The 21,004-nt window shown below is 41.3% G+C and overlaps 1 protein-coding gene across 4 annotated transcripts in view; it reads left to right on the plus strand.

Annotated features, from left to right (window-relative positions):
* LOC106610616 (G protein-coupled receptor 137Ba) overlaps positions 1–21,004 on the plus strand; it is a 73,413-nt gene that overhangs the window by 40,381 nt on the left and 12,028 nt on the right. For all 4 annotated transcript variants that reach the window (XM_014210023.2, XM_014210024.2, XM_014210025.2 and 1 more), the window contains exons 2-4: positions 49–98; positions 1,918–2,158; positions 14,640–14,789. In XM_014210023.2, the coding sequence (XP_014065498.1) occupies positions 49–98; positions 1,918–2,158; positions 14,640–14,789 (441 nt within the window). The remainder of the gene's footprint in view (positions 1–48; positions 99–1,917; positions 2,159–14,639; positions 14,790–21,004) is intronic.

The following is a 21,004-nucleotide window of genomic DNA, read 5'->3' on the forward strand; positions in this document are numbered from 1 at the left end:
ACTGTTAATAACAATGTGTACCTCCCCCCTCCCATTCTGTCTCCCCAGATAATGTTTAAAGCCAATGCGAAATATTCTCCGGAGATTAACAAATACAAGTAAGTGGAATTCTGGTGAGTCAGTATCTGGGTTAGTCTAACTGCGTTTTTGATGGGTGGGGTGGGGCGAGTGACCAAGAAGGGTGTTGGGCAGGAGGATGTTGGGCAGGAGGGCATCAAATGTCCAATAACCCAGGTGTATTAGAATGGATGTTTTTTGGTGAAAAATAAATTAGAGTTGAAATGCAATGGTTGGTTGTAGCGACACACAACAGTTAAGTCTTATGTGGGACCTTGTCAAACCCCCTCGAAACCCCCTTAAAATCTGTTACTAAAATTGAAAAAGGTAGATGCATTGCAGTTGCTAACGTTTCTGCCAATTGCAAATCACTCTATGGGACTAACATAACATGATAACAACATTCTAATACATTCTTACTAGAATGGGATCTTTCAAACCTTTGGTGCCAGCATGGCTCTCGTTCAGATACTCCAAGCCCTAGATACAAAACCAAGTTTGCCAAGCTCTGTGTGTACAGTATCTATGACTCTGGTTTCTACTGTATGACTGAAGGGTATTATTGTAAATACATTGGAACAGAGTGCCCGATAACCTTGATGAAATCTAATTATGCCCCCTGAGCTTTGTCTAAGCTGTCTCCACCCTTGACTTTTTGATGTGGACCTCGGATGGTGGGGTCCAAATTTCTGGACTAATAAACACTTTGATCAGCCGATTTAATGTCTGATGCAGAGTGAAAAGCTGTGAGCTCAAATCCCCAAATCCACCACACAACCCCCCCCCCCTTTCCATCACGGTACTCTACAATCCCCCGCCTCACTCACTCTCACACATACACACACCCACACTAATACACAATACACACACACATCCTGCAAGGGGGGAGGGTCTAAAGGAAGAGTTAGGAGAGAAAGAGAGAGGGGGAACTGTGAAGATCAAGTGAGCCAGTGCAGTAGAATGGGATTAGGTTTGGGGTGTTTCAAGCTTATGGTCAATTTATTGTTGTGTAGTATTATTGTAATGTTGTGTGTAAAGGGCTCTAAATAAAAAAACATTCATTGATAGCACTGGTGCTCCCAAATTTGATTTGAAATACAGCCTGTATTAATTGTAGCTACTTCTAAAGCACATGCTGTGCCCTAGAAAGTCATATGTGTAACCCTGTCAATACATTAGCTTATTATAAAAAGCTAAAATGTTGGTACAAATAAATACCTGTCATTGAAATTAAAAAAGTCATTTGTGGAATATTAGGTTTCTACATTATCTAAAAGCACTATTTTTATATTGAGATTGCGTTGCATTGAAAATCGTACACTGTCTGTCTATAAGAGCGACATGTTTGTGATGACGACATGCAAGACTGAACAAGGCAGTTAACCCACTGTTCCTAGGCCATCATTGAAAATAAGAATTTGTTCTTAACTGACTTGCCTAGTTAAATATAGGTTAAATAAATACAATTTATAAAATAAAATGTATAAAATAAAAGACATCTCTCCAGAAGAAGCTATCCCTTCATTTTTTTATGTGCCTCCAAATTTTTGGAAATACTGATGAAGTTACCAGGTTGTTAGCAAGCTAGCTAATCAGGTCCCAAACATGACTAAACAAGTTGTAAAACAAATGCGCCCTGCATGTAGTTTTATGACCCACGACAAGAAGAAAAAAATAAATCCCCTGGTAATATGGGTCAGATATTTTGAACTGTTTGGTGTGACACTAATCTACGATCAGGAAACAATGCTACAGGGAAGTCTCACCATTACAACAATTAAATATTTTGTCGTACTTTAGAGCCCTGTGTGTGTAGTAAGCTAGTTGTGTACCACCTATAATTGTGTGTTTTTTGCACAGGGTGCCCATTCGCCTGGCGTTCATCTTTTCCAGCCTTTTCTTCCTTGTGGTGAACCTAACATGCGCCATGCTGGTGCACGGTGGCATTGGGGGCAACGTGGGCGAGGCAGAGGTGAGGCAGGTGGTGCTGGCCCGAGTGCTGGTCAATGACAGTCTCTTCGTACTCTGCGCCGTCTCGCTGGCCGTGTGCATCTTCAAGATCGCCAAGATGTCCTCTGCCAATGTCTACCTCGAGTCAAAGGTACTGGACCGTCCTCAATCGGTCATTTAGTCCATCAACAAATGAACTAATACATCATTTAATCAATCAGCCACTTAACCAATCAATCAACCAACTAACAGATCAGTCACTTAACCAATCAATTAAGTATTAAACGTTTCATCTTTATCAAATTGGGTTTGCAAGCAGGGATTAAATACTAGCAACTGTAAAAGTTGTTGATTTTGTAGCTAGGTAGATACACAATAAGTAGCTGATTGGTATTGAACCGTGTCCTCTTTGTTCATGTCGTTACCCCAGAAAATCCCCATACATGCACACAGTGCTTTCAGAAAGTATTAATACCCCTTGACTTATTCCGCATTGTATTGTGTTACAGCCTCAATTCAAAATTTATGAAATAGATTTATTTTTTACCCATCTACAAACAATACCCCGTAATGAAAAAGTGCAAATATATTTTTAGAAATGTTTCCTAATTTATTGAAAATGAAATACAGAAATAACACATTGACATAGTGTCTTCAGAAAGTATTCAAACCCCTGGACTTATTCCACATTTTGTTGTGTTACAGCCTGAATTCAAAATGGATTAAACATATCTTTTTTGTCACCCTTCTTCACACAATACCCCATTATGACGAAGTGAAAACATGTTTTTAATGAAATGCATAAATATCACATTTACATAACTATTTCTAAGTAAATACTTTGTAGAAGCACCTTTGGTGGCGATTACAGCTGTGAGTCCCTTTGGGCAAGTCTTTAAGAGCTTTGCACACCTAGATTGTACAATATTTGCTCATTTATTGAAATTCACTACTCAATTGCGGGACCTTACAGATAGTTGTGTGTGGGGTACAGAGATGGGGTAGTTATTAAAAAATCATGTTAACCACTATTATTGAACACGGAATGAGTCCATGCAACTTATTAAGTGATTTGTTAAGCAAATTGAATACTTATTGGCTCAAGACATTTCAGCTTAAATGTTTCTATTAATTTGTAAAAATGTTGAAAAACATAATTACCCTTTGATGTTATGGGGTATTGTGTGTAGGCCAGTGACACAAAATCTAAATTCATTTTTTTTATTCAGGCTGTAACACAACAAAATGTGGGAAAAAGTCCAGGGGTTTGAATACTTTCTGAAGGCAGTGTGGTCAGAAATTATTGACACCATTGATAGAGCAAAAATTACTGTATAAAATAAATAATTCAAATACTGAGATATATTGTGTGCAAACAAAATGGCTTTATACTAATACAATTGCTCAGTGAAAGATATTTTGTTTAACAAGTAATATAATAAAACAAATTTAAAAAAAGATAGTGGTCAAAATGATTGAAACCCTGAGCTTTTTTCTAAAATGTTTTATGAGTTGGAGACACATTGGTAGGGATCTTAGACCATCCCTCCATACATAATCCTTTCAGATCCTCAATATCCTTTTGTATGTGCTTATAGATTGCCCTATTCAAATCAAACCTCAGGAATGATACTTTTTAGTTTGAAATTATTCTGTGTGATTCAGTTTGATTAAAGAATGAATCGATGCGATTCGATGCTCTAACATTTGTTGCATAAACACAATTTTCCATACTAAAGTAGAATCTGCTGCTGATGGAGCTCATGAGTTGGGCCTCTGAGCTGAATCTGTCTGAGCTGGATCTGTCTGAGTGTGTGTGGGTGGGTAACTCACCACTATCAGATTAGGGGGGGATAATGTAGCCTATGTTTTTTGTTTCCTGACTTTGATTCTGTGTTTGAGCAAGTAATGTATCAATACTTACCGTTTACAAATGAGCTATGACGTAGCCTATGAATACATAGCACAACTTGGGTTTCACCGCCATCTCAAAATCCAATGGTTTGAAGTTTTTACGGAATGATCTTCTCTTTTCCTCTCACTTTGGCCATGCAGTGTGCCTCGCAAAAGTGATTGCTGTCCTCGTTATAAAATGATCAACTTTACCCTGGAACTCTTTGGCCTGAATGCCAAGCGTCACGTCTGGAGGAAACCTGGCACTGTCCCTATGGTGAAGCATGGTGTTGGCAGGATCATGCTGTGGGGATTTTTTTCAGTGGCAGGGACTGGGAGACTAGTCCTTGTTAGGTGACCTAAACTGGGATATGCTTAACACCCCGGCCATCCTACAATCTAAGCTAGATGCCCTCAATCTCACACAAATTATCAAGGAACCTACCAGGTACAACCCTAAATCCGTAAACACGAGCACCCTCATAGATATCATCCTGATCAACCTCCCCTCTAAATACACCAATGCTGTCTACAACCAGGATCTCAGCGATCACTGGCTCATTGCCTGCGTCCGTAATGGGTCCGCGGTCAAACAACCACCCCTCATCACTGTCAAACGTTCCCTAAAACACTTCAGCGAGCAGGCCTTTCTAATCGACCTGGCCCGGGTATCATGGAAGGATATTGACCTCATTTCGTCAGTAGAGGATGGCTGGTTATTCTTTAAAAGTGGCTTCCTCACCATCTTAAGTAAGCATGCCCCGTTCAAAAAATGTTATACTGAGAACAGATATAGCCCTTGGTTCACTCCAGACTTGACTGCCCTTGACCAGCACAAAAACATCCTGTGGCGTACGACATTAGCATCGAATTTCCCCCGCAATATGCAACTTTTCAGTGAAGTTAGGAACCAATATACACAGGCAGTTAGGAAAGCAAAGGCTAGCTTTTTCAAACAGAAATTTGCATCCTGTAGCACAAACTCAAAAACGTTCTGGGACACTGTAAAGTCCATGGAGAATAAGAGCACCTCCTCCCAGCTGCCCACTGCACTGAGGCTAGGAAACACTGTTACCACCGATAAATATACGATAATCAAGAATTTCAATAAGCGTTTTTCTACGGCTGGCCATGCTTTCCACCTGGCTACCCCTAACCCGGTCAACAGCTCTGCACCCCCCACAGCAATTTGCCCAAGCCTCCCCATTTCTCCTTCACCCAAATCCAGATAGCTGACGTTCTAAAAGAGCTGCAAAATCTAGACCCCTACAAATCAGCCGGGCTAGACAGTATGGACCCTTTGTAAAATGAACTGCCACAATTGTTGCAACCCCTATTATTAGCCTGTTCAACCTCTCTTTCGTATCGTCTGAGATCCCTAAAGATTGGAAATCTGCTGCGGTCATCCCCCTCTTCAAAGGGGGAGACACTCTAGACCCAAACTGTTACAGACCTATACCTATCATACCCTTCCTTTCTAGTCTTCGAAAGCCAAGTTAACAAACAGATCACCGACCATTTCGAATCCCACCGTACCTTCGCCGCCATGCAATCTGGTTTCCGAGCTGGTCATGGGTGCACCTTAGCCGTGCTCAAGGTCCTAAACAATATCATAACCGCCATCGATAAAAGACAATACTGTGCAGCCGTCTTCATCGACCTGGCCAAGGCTTTCGACTCTGTCAATCACGACATTGTTATTGGCAGACTCAACAGCCTTGGTTTCTCAAATGACTGCCTCGCCTGGTTCACCAACTACTTCTCAGATAGTTCAGTGTGTCAAATCAGAGTCTCTATGGGGGTGCCACAGGGTTCAATTCTCGGGCCGACTCTTTTCTCTGTATACATCAATGATGTCGCTCTTGTGGCTGGTGATTCTCTGATCCACCACGCAGACGACACCATTCTGTATACATCTGGCCCTTCTTTGGACACTGTGTTAACAAACTTCCAGACAAGCTACAATGCCATACAACACTCCTTCCTTAGCCTCCAACTGCTCTTAAATGCAAGTAAAACTAAATGCATGCTCTTCAACCGATCGCTGCCCGCACCCACCCACCTGGCTAGCATCACTACTCTGGATGGTTCTGACTTAGAATATGTGGACAACTACAAATACCTAGGTGTCTGGTTAGACTGCAAACTCTCCTTCCAGACTCACATTAAGCATATCCAATCCAAAATTAAATCTAAATAGGCTTCCTATTTCGCAACAAAGCATCCTTCGCTCATGCTGCCAAACATTCTCTCGTAAAACTGACTATCCTACCGATCCTTGACTTCGGTGATGTCATTTACAAAATAGTCTCCAACACTCTACTCAGCAAATTGGATGTAGTCTATCACAGTGCCATCCGTTTTGTCAACAAAGCCCCATATACTACCCACCACTGCGACCTGTACTCTCTCGTTGGCTGGTCCTCGCTACATATCCGTCGCCGAACCCACTGGCTCCAGGTCATCTTTAAGTCTTTGCTAGATTAAGCTCCGCCTTATCTCAGTTCACTGGTCACCATAGCAACACCCACCCGTAGCACGCTCTCCAGCAGGTATATTTCACTGGTCATCCCCAAAGTCATCCCTTTGGCTGCCTTTCCTTCCAGTTCTCTGCTGCCAATGACTGGAACGAATTGCAAAAATCACTGAAGTTGGAGACTTGTATCTCCCTCACTAACTTTAAGCGTCAGCTGTCAGAGCAGCTTACCGATCGCTGCAGCTGTACACAGCCATCTGTAAATAGCCCATCCAACCAACTACCTACCTTATCCCCATATTTGTTTTTGTTTTTCCTGATCTTTTGCACGCCAGTATTTCTACTTGCACATCCTCATCTGCACATATATCACTCCAGTGCAAATTGCTAAATTGTAATTACTTTGCCGCTATTGGCCTATTTATTGCCTTACATCCTTACTTCATTTGCACACACTGTATACAGATTTTTCTATTGTGTTATTGACTGTACGTTTGTTTATCCCATGTGTAACTCTGTGTTGTTTTTGTCAAACTGCTTTGCTTTATCTTGGCCAGGTCGCAGTTGTAAATGAGAACTTGTTCTCAACTGGCCTACCTGGTTAAAAACTAGGTAAAATAAATAAATAGCTCATCTAAGTTTATCATTTTAAAAGGCTAATTGATCATTACAAAACCCTTTTACAATTATGTTAGCACAGCTGAAAACTGTTGTCCTGATTAAAGAAGCAATAAAACTGGGCTTCTTTAGACTAGTTGAGTATCTGGAGCATCAGCATTTGTGGGTTAGATTACAGGCTCAAAATGGCCAGAAACAAAGAACTTTCTTCTGAAACTCGTCAGTCTATTCTTGTTCTGAGAAATGAAGGGTATTCCATGAGAGAAATTGCCAAGAAACTGAAGATCTCGTACAACTCCCTTCACAGAATAGCGCAAACTGGCTCTAACCAGAATAGAAAGTGGAGTGGGATGCCAGGGTGCACAACTGAGGAAGAGGGCAAGTACATTAGGGTGTTTGAGAAACAGACGCCTCACAAGTCCTCAACTGGCAGCTAAATAAACTCAGCAAAAAATAAACGTCCTCTCACTGTCAACTGTGTTTATTTTCAGCAAACTTAACATGTGTAAATATTTATATGAACATAACAAGATTCAACAACTGAGAAATAAACTGAACAAGTTCCACAGACATGTGACTAACAGAAATTGAATAATGTGTCCCTGAACAAAGGGGGGGTCAAAATCAAAAGTAACAGTCAGTATCTGGTGTGGCCACCAGCTGCATTAAGTTCTGCCGTGCATCTCCTCCTCATGGACTGCACCAGACTTGCCAGTTCTTGCTATGAGATGTTACCCCACTCTTCCACCAAGGCACCTGCAAGTTCCCACACATTTCTGGGTGGAATGGCCCTAGCCTTCACCCTCCAATCCAACAGGTCCCAGATGTGCTCAATGGGATTGAGATCCGGCCTCTTCGCTGGCCATGGCAGAACACTGACATTCTTGTCTTGCAGGAAATCATGCACTGAACAAGCAGTATGGCTGGTGGCATTGTCATGCTGGAGGGTCATGTCAGGATGAGCCTGCAGGAAGGGTACCACATGAGGGAGGAGGATGTCTTCCCTGTAAAGCACAGCGTTGAGATTGCCTGCAATGACATCAAGCTCAGTCCGATGATGCTGTGACACACCGCCCCAGACCATGACGGACCCTCCACGTCCAAATCGGTCCCGCTCCAGAGTACAGGCCTCGGTGTAATGCTCATTCCTTTGACAATAAACGCAAATCCGACCATCACCCCGGGTAAGACAAAACCACGACTCGTCAGTGAAGAGCACTTTTTGCCAGTCCTGTCTGGTCCAGCGACGGTGGGTTTGTGCCCATAGGCGACGTTGTTGCTGGTGATGTCTGGTGAGGACCTGCCTTACAACAGGCCTACAAGCCCTCAGTCCAGCCTCTCTCAGCCTATTGCAGACAGTCTGAGCACTGATGGAGGGATTGTGCGTTCCTGGTGTAACTCGGGCAGTTGTTGTTGCCATCCTGTACCTGTCCCGCAGGTGTGCTGTTCGGATGTACCGATTCTGTGCAGGTATTGTCACATGTGGTCTGCCACTGTGAGGACGATCAGCTGTCCATCCTGTCTCCCTGTAGCGCTGTTTTAGGCGTCTCACAGTACGGACATTGCAATTTATTGCCCTGGCCACATCTGCAGTCCTCATGCCTCCTTGCAGCATGCCTCAGACACATTCACGCAGATGTGCAGGGACCCCGGGCATCTTTCTTTAGGTGTTTTTCAGAGTCAGTAGAAAGGCCTCTTTAGTCCTAAGTTTTCATAACCCTGACCTTAATTGCCTACCGTCTGTAAGCTGTTAGTGTCTTAACGACCGTTCCACAGGTGCATGTTCATTAATTCTGTATGGTTCATTGAACAAGCATGGGAAACAGTGTTTCAACCGTTTACAATGAAGATCTGTGAAGTTATTTGTATTTTTACGAATTATATTTGAAAGACAGAGTCCTGAAAATGGGATGTTTCTTTTTTTGCTGAGTTTAGTACCCGCAAAACACCAGTCTGAACGTCAACAATGAAGAGGCGACTCCGGGATGTTGGCCTTCTAGGCAGAATTGCAAAGAAAAGGCCATATCTCAGACTGGCCAATAAAAAGAAAAGATTAAGATGGGCAAAAGAACACAGACATTTGACAGATTTAGATTGGAAAAAAGTGTAATGGACAGACGACTCTAAGTTTGAGGTGTTTGGATCACAAAGAAGAACATTCGTGAGACACAGAAAAAATTTAAAGATGCTGGAGGAGTGCTTGACACCATCTGTCAAGCATGGTGGAGGCAATGTGATGGTCTGGGGGTGCTTTGGGGGTGGTAAAGTGGGAGATTTGTACAGGTTAAAAGGAATCTTGAAGAAGATAGACTATCACTCCATTTTGCAACGCCATGCCATAACCTGTGGACAGCGCTTAATTGGAGCCAATTTCCTCCTACAACAGGACATTGACCCAAAGCACAGCTCCAAACTATGCATTAACTATTTAGGGAAGAAGCAGTCAGCTGGTATTCTGTCTATAATGGCGTGGCCAGCACAGTCTCCAGATCTCAACCCTGTTGAGCTGTTGTGGGAGCAGCTTGACCGTATGGTACAGTCATCAAGTCATTCCAATTTGTGGGAGGTGCTTCAGGAAGAATAGGGTGAAATCTCTTCAGATTACGTCAACAAATTGACAACTAGAATGCCAAAGGTCTGCAAGGCTGTAATTGCTGCAAATGGAGGATTCTTTAACAAAAGCAAAGTTTGAAGCACATTATTTCAATTAAAAATCATTATTTATAACCTTGACAACATCTTGACTATATTTCCTATTCATTTTGCAACTCATTTCATGTATGTTTTCATGGAAAACAAGGATATTTCTAAGTGACCTCAAACTTTTGAACGGTAGTGTATATATATTTTTTACACAAAGATTAAACGTGAAGCTTTACATTTTTTCATTCACTATAATGGGGGATCCAATTTTCTGCTAACAATGCCTGCATTACTGCGATCAACCTTGAACCCTATCCATGCTTCAAGTAAAGGGGACAGTCATTCTCCCCAGAAAGTATTCACACCCCTTGACTATTTCCACATTAACCTGATTTTAAAAGGAATTAGATTGAGATTGTGTCACTGGTCTACACACAATACCCCGTAATGTGAAAGTGCTATTGTGTTTTTAGAAATATTTACAAATGTATTAAAAATGAAAAGCTGAAATGTATTAAAAATGAAAAGCTGAAATGTCTTGAGTCTAAGTATTCAACCCCTTTGTTATGGCAAGCCTAAATAAGTTCAGGAGTAAACATTTGCTTAACAGGTCACATAATAAGTTGCATGGACTCGCACTGTGTGCAATAATAGTGTTTAACATGATTTTTTAATGACTACCTCATCTCAGTGCCCCACACGTACAGTTGTGGCCAAAGGTTTTGAGAATGACACAAATATACATTTTCATAAAGTCTGCTGCCTCAGTTTTCTATGATGGCAATTTGCATATACTCCAGAATGTTTTGAAGAGTGTTCAGATGAATTGAAATTAATTGCAAAGTCCCTATTTGCCATGCAAATAAACTGAATCCCCAAAAAAACATTTCCACTGCATTTCAGCCCTGACACAAAAGGACCAGCTGACATCATGTCAGTGATTCTCTCGTTAACACAGGTGTGAGTGTTGACAAGGACAAGGCTGGAGATCACTCTGTCATGCTGATTGAGTTCGATTAACAGACTGGAAGCTTCAAAAGGAGGGTGGTGCTTGGAATCATTGTTCTTCTTCTGTCAATCATGGTTACCTGCAAGGAAACACGTGCCGTCATCATTGCTTTGCACAAAAAGGGCTTCACAGGCAAGGATATTGCTGCCAGTAAGATTGCATCTAAATCAACAATTTATCGGATCATCAAGAACTTCAAGGAGAGCAGTTCAATTGTTGTGAAGAAGGCTTCTGGGCGCCCAAGAAAGTCCAGCAAGTGCCAGGTGTGAGTGCATCTGCACGCACAGTGAGGCAAATACTTTTAGAGGATGGCCTGGTGTCAAGAAGGGCAGCAAAGAAGCCACTTCTCTCCAGGAAAAACATCAGGGACAGACGGATATTCTGCAAAAGGTAAAGTCATTTTCTCTGATGAATCCCCTTTCCGATTGTTTGGGGCATCCGGGAAAAAAGCTTGTCCGGAGAAGACAAGGTGAGCGCTACCATCAGTCCTGTGTCATGCCAACAGTGAAGCATCCTGAGACCATTCATGTGTGGGGTTGCTTCTCAGCCAAGGGAGTGGGCTCACTCACAATTTTGCCTAAGAACAGGAATAAAGAATGGTACCAACACACCCTCCGAGAGCAACTTCTCCCAACCATCCAGGAACAGTTTGGTGACAAACAATGCCTTTTCCAGCATGATGGAGCACCTTGCCATAAGGCAAAAGTGATAACTAAGTGGCTCGGGGAACAAAACATCGATATTTTGGGTCCATGGCCAGGAAACTCCCCAGACCTTAATCCCATTGTGGTCAATCCTCAAGAGGCGGGTGGACAAACAAAAACCCACAAATTCTGACAAACTCCACGCATTTATTATGCAAGAATGGGCTGCCATGAGTCAGGATGTGTCCCAGAAGTTAATTGACAGCATGCCAGGGTGGATTGCAGAGGTCTTGAAAAAGAAGGGTCAACACTGCAAAAATTGACTCTTTGCATCAACCTCATGTAATTGTCAATAAAAGCCTTTGACACTTATGAAATGCTTGTAATTATACTTCAGTATTCCATAGTAACATCTGACAAAATTATCTAAAGACACTGAAGCAGCAAACTTTGTGGAAAGTCATATTTGTGTCATTCTCAAAACTTTTGGCCCCGACTGTACAATTATCTGTAAGGTCCCTCAGTCAAGCAGTCCATTTCAAACACAGATTCAATCACAAAGCCCATGGAGGTTTTCCAATGCCTCGCAAAGAAGGGCACCTATTGCGAGTAGGGTAATTAAAAGCAGACATTGAATATCCCTTTGAGCATGGTAAAGTTATTAATTACACTTTGGATAGTTTATCAATACACTGAGTCACTACAAAGATACAGGCGTCCTTCCTAACTCAGTTGCCGGAGAGGGGGTTACATGGAGAAACAATCCATTTTCAACCCTATCAAAAATGTTTTCTTGCCTAACATCATTATTTGGAAACGGTATATTGACGATATTTTTGTTCTATGGAGGGGTGATGCAGAACAGCTCCAGGCGTTTTATGCTTTTCTTAATTCCTGTTCTGAACATTTGAGATTTACTATGCAATCTGATACACGTCAAATCAGTTTTCTTGATCTTCTGATCTTGTGTGAAGATAATGTTTTATACACTGATCTTTACAGGAAACCTACTGATCGTAACAGTTTGTTGAGGGCTGATAGTTGTCACCCACTTCCCTTGAAAAATAGTTTGCCCTACAGCCAATTCTGTCGAATCAAAAGAATTTGTATTAAACAATCAGATTTCGACAGAAATATGGCTGAGACTCAGGATATGTTCACGGAGAGGGGGTACAACAATGATCAGATTAATATTGCCATTGAGAAAATTCAAAACAAAACATGACCTTTTTCAAGGTCAGTCTCGCAAAAAGACGCATTCTTGCGTTCTCACTACCCGCTATTCAAAGTGCTCTGAACAAATTAAAGGAATCGTTCACAAACATTGGCACATTCTGAAATATGATGATAGTCTCGGTAATGTGTTTTCTGATCTTCCCCTGGTCGTATTCTCGAGGGGCAGAAATCACAGAGACCAATTGGTACACTCTGATTTACCACCCCAAGATATTCCTGAACAACGCCTATTTGCGCCCATACTGGATGGAAATTACAAGTGTAATGGCTGTGCTCAATGCAATGGCACTTATAAATGTAGATCCTTCAAACACCCCCAAACAGGGAAATCTATCCCAATTAAAGGTGTTATCACGTGTTCCACTAAGGCAGTTATTTATCTTATAACTTGTCCCTGTGGTAAAAATTATGTGGGTAAAACAAAGCGTGAATTAAAAGTACGTATCTCAGAGCACCGTAGCACCATTAGGTGCAAAAACTTGACTTCCCCAGTTGCGGCCCACTTTTTGGAAGCAAACCATTCGATTTCGTCTCTGCGTTATATTGGCATCGAACATGTCACCCTCCCGAGGAGAAGGGGTGACCTTGATAATTTATTGTTAAAACGAGAGGCTGCCTGGATCTTTAATTTAAAGACCCTTGCTCCCTTCGGTCTCAATATAGACTTTGATCTGAAGCCATTATTGTGATTTTGCCATTGTAATTGTTTGTTGGATGCATTTTGGACTACAAATGCTATGATTGTATGCTATCCATTTGTTTGTCTTTTTGTATGTTCTTTGTATGCCATTTTTTTAATATTTGAGTTAACCAATGATATTAGGCCATACTTGGCCATGATTACAAACACCTGTGTGTCTCTTGACACTATATAAATGACTCATCTCGCAGTGTTTGTGATGATACCCTGATGAAGACAGCTTTGCTGTCGAAACGTTGGTTATTACATTTTTGCATCTGAGCTCTTAGAGTGTGCGGCTTTCCTTTATTTTCTAGTGTTCTACTCCGCTAGCCAGCACCTCGCCTTTATAGGTGTTTCTTTTTTCTAGATTGCCGGAGAGGAAGGAAACAGCTCAGAGATTTCACCATGAGGCGAATGGTGACATTAAAACAGAGTTCAATGGCTGTGATAGGAGAAAACTGAGAATTGATCAACAACATTGTAGTTACTCCTTAATACTAACCTACATGACAGAATGAAAAGGAAGCCTGTACAGAATAAAAATATTCCAAAATATGCATCCTGTTTGCATTAAGGCAGTAAAGTAAAACTGCCAGAAATGTGGCAAAGAAATTAACTTTATGTCTTGAATACAAAGCATTATGTTTTGGGCAAACACAACACATCACTGAGTACCACTCTTCATATGTTCAAGCATGGTGGTGGCTGCATCATGTTATGGGTATGCTTGTCATCGGCAAGGACTAGTGAGTTTTTTGATAAAAAGAAACGGAATAGAGCTAAGCACAGGCAAAATCCTAGAGGAAAACTTCGTTCAGACTGCTTTCCAACAGACCCTGGTAGACAAATTCACCTTTCAGCAAGATAATAACCTGAAACACAAAGCCGAATATACACTGGAGTTGCTTACCAAGACGACATTGAATATTCCTGAGTGGCCTAGTTACAGTTTTGACTTAAATCAGCTTGAAAATCTATGGCAAAACTTGAAAATGGCTGTCTAGTTATGATCCACAACCAACTTGACAGAGCTTGAATAATTATTTTAAGCATAATGTGCAAATATTGTACAATCCAGGTGTGCAAAAATCTTAGAGACACCCAGAAAGACTCACAGCTGTAATGTATTGGCTCAGGTGTAAATACTTATGTAAATGAGATATTTCAAAAACCTTGCAAACATTAAAAACATGTTTTCACTTTGTCATTATGGGGTATTGTATGTAGATTGGTAAAAAAAAAAAAATAGTAATCAATTTTGAATTCAGGCTGTAACACAACTTTTGGAATAAGTCAAGGGGTAGGAATACTTTCTGAAGGAACTGTACATACATACCTATGCTCTAGAGGGGTAACATACAGTACATGAACAATACTCACTATACTTCTCTCTCTTTCTCCCCTCTCCCTCCTTCCTACCTCTCCCTGTAGGGTACGTCAGTGTGCCAGGCTACAGCCATCGGTGCTGCAGTCATCCTGCTGTACATGTCCAGGGCCTGCTATAACCTGGTTGTGGTGGCTCTTTCTCCAGAGGACCGGCCCAGCCCCTTCAACTACAGCTGGTCCAACGTCTCTGACCAGGTAGGATAACCACGCACCCTCACAAGCATGCACGCAGACACACATACACATAAAATGGTGATGATGATGAAGATAGTTACAGTTAAGTCACTGTGACAGGACTAGGGGCGTGTGTGTATGTGTCAGGCCTGTTAAACCATCAGTGAACCTTGCTGTCCTAGATATCCAAAGCTCACAGTGCTGTGCTGCCAGCCAAACACACGCATACAGACACACATACAACTGCTGTCTGACATAATTATCTATTACAGGGCTGATTAGTCTGCAAACACCCGTGTGTGTGTGTGTGTGTGTGTGTGTGTGTGTGTGTGTGTGTGTGTGTGTGTGTGTGTGTGTGTGTGTGTGTGATTAGGCAATGTCTGTAACTAATCGGCAGTCACATCCATTCTTCATTAGTTACATGGTTGATTTTTCACACACATCTCCATGTGTGTTTGGGTTTTTGCTGTTTCTCAACTGTGCACACGTGCATGCCCAATTTAAGAGTCCGTGTGTGCAATGTGCATATGTCTGCTCGTCTGTGTGTGTTCATGCTTATATAATGTGTCTGGCTTTACATGGCTCTGTGTGTGTTTGCCTGCGTGTGTGTGTTTTGTGTCTGTGAACACTGTAAGCACTTTTGACTCAAAAAGTATTTATACCTCTCCACATTTTTTTTGTTTAAGCCTGAATTGAAATTGGATTCAATAGATTTCTCACCCATCTACACAGAATACCCCATAATGACAAAGTGAAAACAACTGTAATGACCGTCGTCGCAATGAGACCAAGGTGCAGCGGGGGATGTGTTCATCATAAAAGGTTTTAACCTCTTACATCTAGACGTTCCGCTAGCGGAACACCTGCTCCAATATCCAATGATAGGCGTGGCGCGAATTACAAATTCCTCAAAAATACAAAAACGTCAATTTTTCAAACATATGACTATATCACAGCATTTTAAAGACAAGACTCTCCTTTATCTAACCACACTGTCCGATTTCAAAAAGGCTTTACAGCGAAAGCAAAACATTAGATTATGTCAGCAGAGTACCAAGCCAGAAATAATCAGACACCCATTTTTCAAGCTAGCATATAATGTCACAAAAACCCAGAAGACAGCTAAATGCAGCACTAACCTTTGATGATCTTCATCAGATGACACACCTAGGACATTATGTTATACAATACATGCATGTTTTGTTCAATCAAGTTCATATTTATATCAAAAAACAGCTTTTTACATTAGCATGTGACGTTCAGAACTAGCATACCCCCCACAAACTTCCGGGGAATTTGCTAACAATTTACTAAATTACTCACGATAAACGTTCACAAAAAGCATAACAATTATTTTAAGAATTATAGATACAGAACTCCTCTATGCACTCGATATGTCCGATTTTAAAATAGCTTTTTGGTGAAAGCACATTTTGCAATATTCTAAGTACATAGCCCAGCCATCACGGGCTAGCTATTTAGACACCCGGCAAGTTTAGCCTTCACCAAAATCAGATTTACGATTATAAAAGTTTGATTACCTTTTGTTGTCTTCGTCAGAATGCACTCCCAGGACTGCTACTTCAATAACAAATGTTGGTTTGGTCCAAAATAATCCATCGTTATATCCGAATAGCGGCGTTTTGTTCGTGCGTCCCAGACACTATCCGAAATGGTAAATCAGGGTCGCGCGCATTGCGCAATTCGTGACAAAAAAAATCTAAATATTCCATTACCGTACTTCGAAGCATGTCAACCGCTGTTTAAAATCCATTTTTATGCCATTTTTCTCGTAAAAAAGCGATAATATTCCGACCGGGAATGTCCATTTAGCTAAACAGCGTAAAGAAAACAAAGCTTTCGGTCGACGCGGGCACGAGCCTGAGTCTCACAGTACTGTAACCAGCCACTACCCAAACGCGCTACTTTTTTTCAGCCAGAGCCTGCAAAGCCACGATTCAGCATTTTGCCGCCTTCTGAGAGCCTATGGCAGCCGTAGGAAGTGTCACGGGACAGCTAAGATCCTCACTCTTCAATAAACAGAGACAAGAAGAACAGGCCACTTCCTGCATGAAATCTTCTCAGGTTTTTGCCTGCCGTATGAGTTCTGTTATACTCACAGACACCATTCAAACAGTTTTAGAAACTTTAGGGTGTTTTCTATCCAAAGCCAATAATTATATGCATATTCTAGTTACTGGGCAGGAGTAGTAACCAGATTAAATCGGGTACGTTTTTTTATCCAGCCGTGTCAATACTGCCCCCTAGCCCTAACAGGTTAATGACCGAATGAACACTACAAACAAAACACGGAAAGAAACGACAGCCAAACAGTCCTGTCAGGATTAACACAAACCTAGACAGAAAATAATCACCCACAAACCCCAAAGGAAAAACAGGCTGCCTATGTATGACTCTCAATCAGCAACAACGAGCTACAGCTGTTCCTGATTGAGAGCCACACACGGCCAAACCAAAGAAACAAACCAACCTAGAAAAATAAACAGAACGCCCACCCATGTAACACCCTGGCCTAACCAAAATAGAGAACAAAAAAAACCTCTCAATGGCCAGGGCATTACAACATGTTTTTAGAAATGTTTGCACAATTTATTGAAAATGAAATACGTATTCACACCTAGCACCTTTAGCAGTGAGTCTTTCTGGGTAAGTGTCTAAGAACTAAAATTTGTCAAGATCTGTCAAGTTGGTTGTGGATCATGACTAGACAGTCATTTTCAAGTCTTGCCATAGATTTTCAAGCTGATTTAAGTCAAAACTGTAACTAAGCCACTTAGGAACATTCGGTGTCATCTTGGCAAGTAACTCCAGTGTATATTTGGCCTGTCCTGCTGAATTTGCTTCTCAGTGTCTGTTGGAAAGCAGACTGAACCAGCGTTTCTTCTAGGATTTTGCCTGCTGTGCTTAGCTCTATTCCATTTATTTTTATCTTAAACTCCCTACTCCTTGCCGATGACAAGCATACCCATAACATGATGTAACCATGACCATGCTTGAAAATATGAAGAGTGGTACTCAGTGACGTGTTGTGTTGGATTTGCACCAAACATAACACTTTTTATTCAGAACATAAATGTAATTTCTTTGCCAAATGTTTTGCAGTTTTACTTTAGTGCCTTATTGCAAACAGGATGCATGTTTTGGAGTATTTTTATTCTGTACAGGCTTCCTTCTTTTCAATCTGTCATTTAAGTTAGTATTGTGGAGTAACTACCATGTTGTTTTCTCCTATCACAGCCATTAAACTCTGTTTTAATGTCACCGTTGGCCTCATGATGAAATCCCTGAGTGGTTTCCTTTGTCTCCGGCAACTGAGTTAGGAAGGACGCCTGTATCTTTGTAGTGACTGGGTGTATTGATACACTAACCAAAGTGTAATTAATAACTTTACCATGCTCAAAGGGATATTCACTGTCTTCTTTTATTTACCCATCTACCAATAGGTGCCCTTTTTTGTGAGGCTGTGAGGCATTGGAAAACCTCTCTGGTCTTTGTGGTTGAATCTGTGTTTGAAATTCACTGCTCAACTGAGGGACCTTACAATTATCTGTATGTGTGGGGTACAGAAATGAGGTAGTAATTCAAAAATCATGTTAAGCATTATTATTGCACACACAGTGAGTCCATGCAACTTATTCTGTGACTTGTTAACCTCTCTTGGGGAGGTAGGACGCTAGCGTCCCACCCACGGTTCACACTATTCAACAGCCAGTGAAAAATCAGAGTGCCAAATTCAAAACCACAAAATGTCATAATTCAAAGTTCTCAAACATACGACTATTTTACACCATTTTAAAGATGCACGTCTCCTTAATGTAACCACGTTGTCTGATTTCCAAAAGGCTTTACGGCGAAAGCATAAAGTTAGATTATGTTAGGACAGTTCCAACACAAGAAAAACCACACAGCCATTTTCCTAGCAAGGACAGGCGTCACAAATACCAGAAATTCAGCTAAAATTATGCACTAACCTTTGACGATCTTTATCAGATGACACTCCTAGGACATCATGTTACACAGTACATGCATTTTTTTTTCGATCAAGTTGATATTTATATCCAAAAACAGCCGTTTACATTGGTGCGTGATGTTCAGAAAATATTTTGCCTCCAATACTGCCAGTGAATCAGCACAACAATTTACAAAAATACTCATCATAAACGTTGATAAAATATTAAACTGTTATTCAAAGAATTATAGATGAACATCTCCTTTATGCAACCGCTGTGACAGATTTCAAAAAAGCTTCACGGGGAAAGCACACTTTGCAATAATCTGAGTACTGCGCTCAGAAAATACACTAGGCAATACAGATATCCGCCATTTTGGAGTCATCTAAAATCATAAATTGCATTAGAAATATTCACTTACCTTTGATGATCTTCATCAGAAGGCACTTCCAGGGATCCCAGGTCCACAATAAATGTTACTTTGTTCGATAAAGTCCATAATTTATGTCCAAATAACTCCTTGTTGTTTCCGCGTTCAGTCAGCGTGTAGGAAGTGTAGGAAGTGCGCCCAAAATGTCACAACGAAAAGTCAAAAAAAGTTATATTTACGTTCGTTCAAACATGTCAAACGTTGTATAGCATCAATCTTTAGGGCCTTTTTAACTTAGAACTTCAATAATATTCCAACCGGACGATTCCAGTGTCTTGAAAAACATTTTGGAACACAGCTAACTCTCACGTGAATGCGCGCCAATGAACTCATGTGCTTTCCTGAGTCAACAACTTCCAACTTCCTTTGTTCGCTCTCTGTTCATCATAGACGCCTCAAACAACTTTCAAAAGACTGTTGACATCTAGTGGAAGCCTTAGGAAGTGCAAAATGAACCCTAAGTCACTGTGTGTTCGATAGGCAATGAGTTGAAAGGACTACTAGCACCAGATTTCCCACTTCCTGGTTAGATTTTTCTTAGGTTTTTGCCTGCCATATGAGTTCTGTTATACTCACAGACATCATTCAAACAGTTTTAGAAACTTCAGAGTGTTTTCTATCCAACTCTACTAATAATATGCATATTCTAGTTCCTGGGCCCGAGTAGTAGGCCGTTTTAATTTGGGTACGTTTTTCATCCGGCCGTGAAAATACTGCCCCCTACCCTAGAGAAGTTAAGCACATTTTAAAAACATTTCTAAAAACATAATTCCACTTTTGACATTGTGTCACTGCCTATACACAATACTGCATAATCTCAATTTAATCCATTCTAAATTCAGGCTGGTACACAACAAAGTGTGGAAAAAGTTGAGGGGTGTGAAGACTTTCTGAAGGCACTGTATGTACAGTATGTGTATATGGGGCCCTCTGTGTGAATCTGTACATATATCCCATTTTTACGACTGTTCTCCAGAGTCTCCCTTCTAAGTTGACACTTGGCTTGATTTCACTTAGTCCAGAATGCTTTGATGACAGAGCCGTTCTATCCAGTTCTGTTTGCTGAGTGGCTGAGAGCTCTGTGACTGCTGCAGCAACAATCCATTTGAGGGGATTTGGGAGGATATGGGCTCTGTGGGGGAAAGGTCTTTGTTTGTCTATAAATAACTCAGTCAGCCATGGGCTGCCTGGTGCTAGTGACCTAGATCTGAGCTCAACCCCTGAAATAGACGGCCCTGTACTGGAGGTTTCCCTTTTTCACATAGGCCATCTGGGGTGTGTGTGTGTGTTTGGGTGGGGTGACTGTCTGTCTTGGTTTATTGCTTTACATGTAGTTTAAATGTGTCTCTGACACATATAAGCACACACACTCATGTGTCTTTGTTTCTGTTTCTCTGTCTACTATCTAATCTATCCATCTTGGTTCGATTGAATTTATCAGATAATTACAAGTAGTAGGCTGTAGTATACAACATTGCGTCAATGTGTGTATTTGTGATTTTCTGAGGGATAATCTTAAGGTATATTTGGTTCTCAGTCGGCGTACTTGTCTGCATGTTTTTATCCATGCTCTAATCACTCTCATCATTGTGTCTGTGTAAATCTCCTGTCATCATGGAAATCCCTCTGTATACATGCTGTCAATCTCTGTCCGTGTTGCTGTCTTGTTGTCCCCCAACATCTGCCTCTTTCGGGTTGTGTTGTCTGTGTGTCTTTAATCTTTCTGGTGTGTGTGTGTGTGTGTGTGTGTGTGTGTGTGTGTGTGTGTGTGTGTGTGTGTGTGTGTGTGTGTGTGTGTGTGTGTGTGTGTGTGTGTGTGTGTGTGTGTGTGTGTG

This window comes from Salmo salar, chromosome ssa09 (genome assembly GCF_905237065.1).
Source record: "Salmo salar chromosome ssa09, Ssal_v3.1, whole genome shotgun sequence".
NCBI classification, from domain to species: domain Eukaryota; kingdom Metazoa; phylum Chordata; class Actinopteri; order Salmoniformes; family Salmonidae; genus Salmo; species Salmo salar.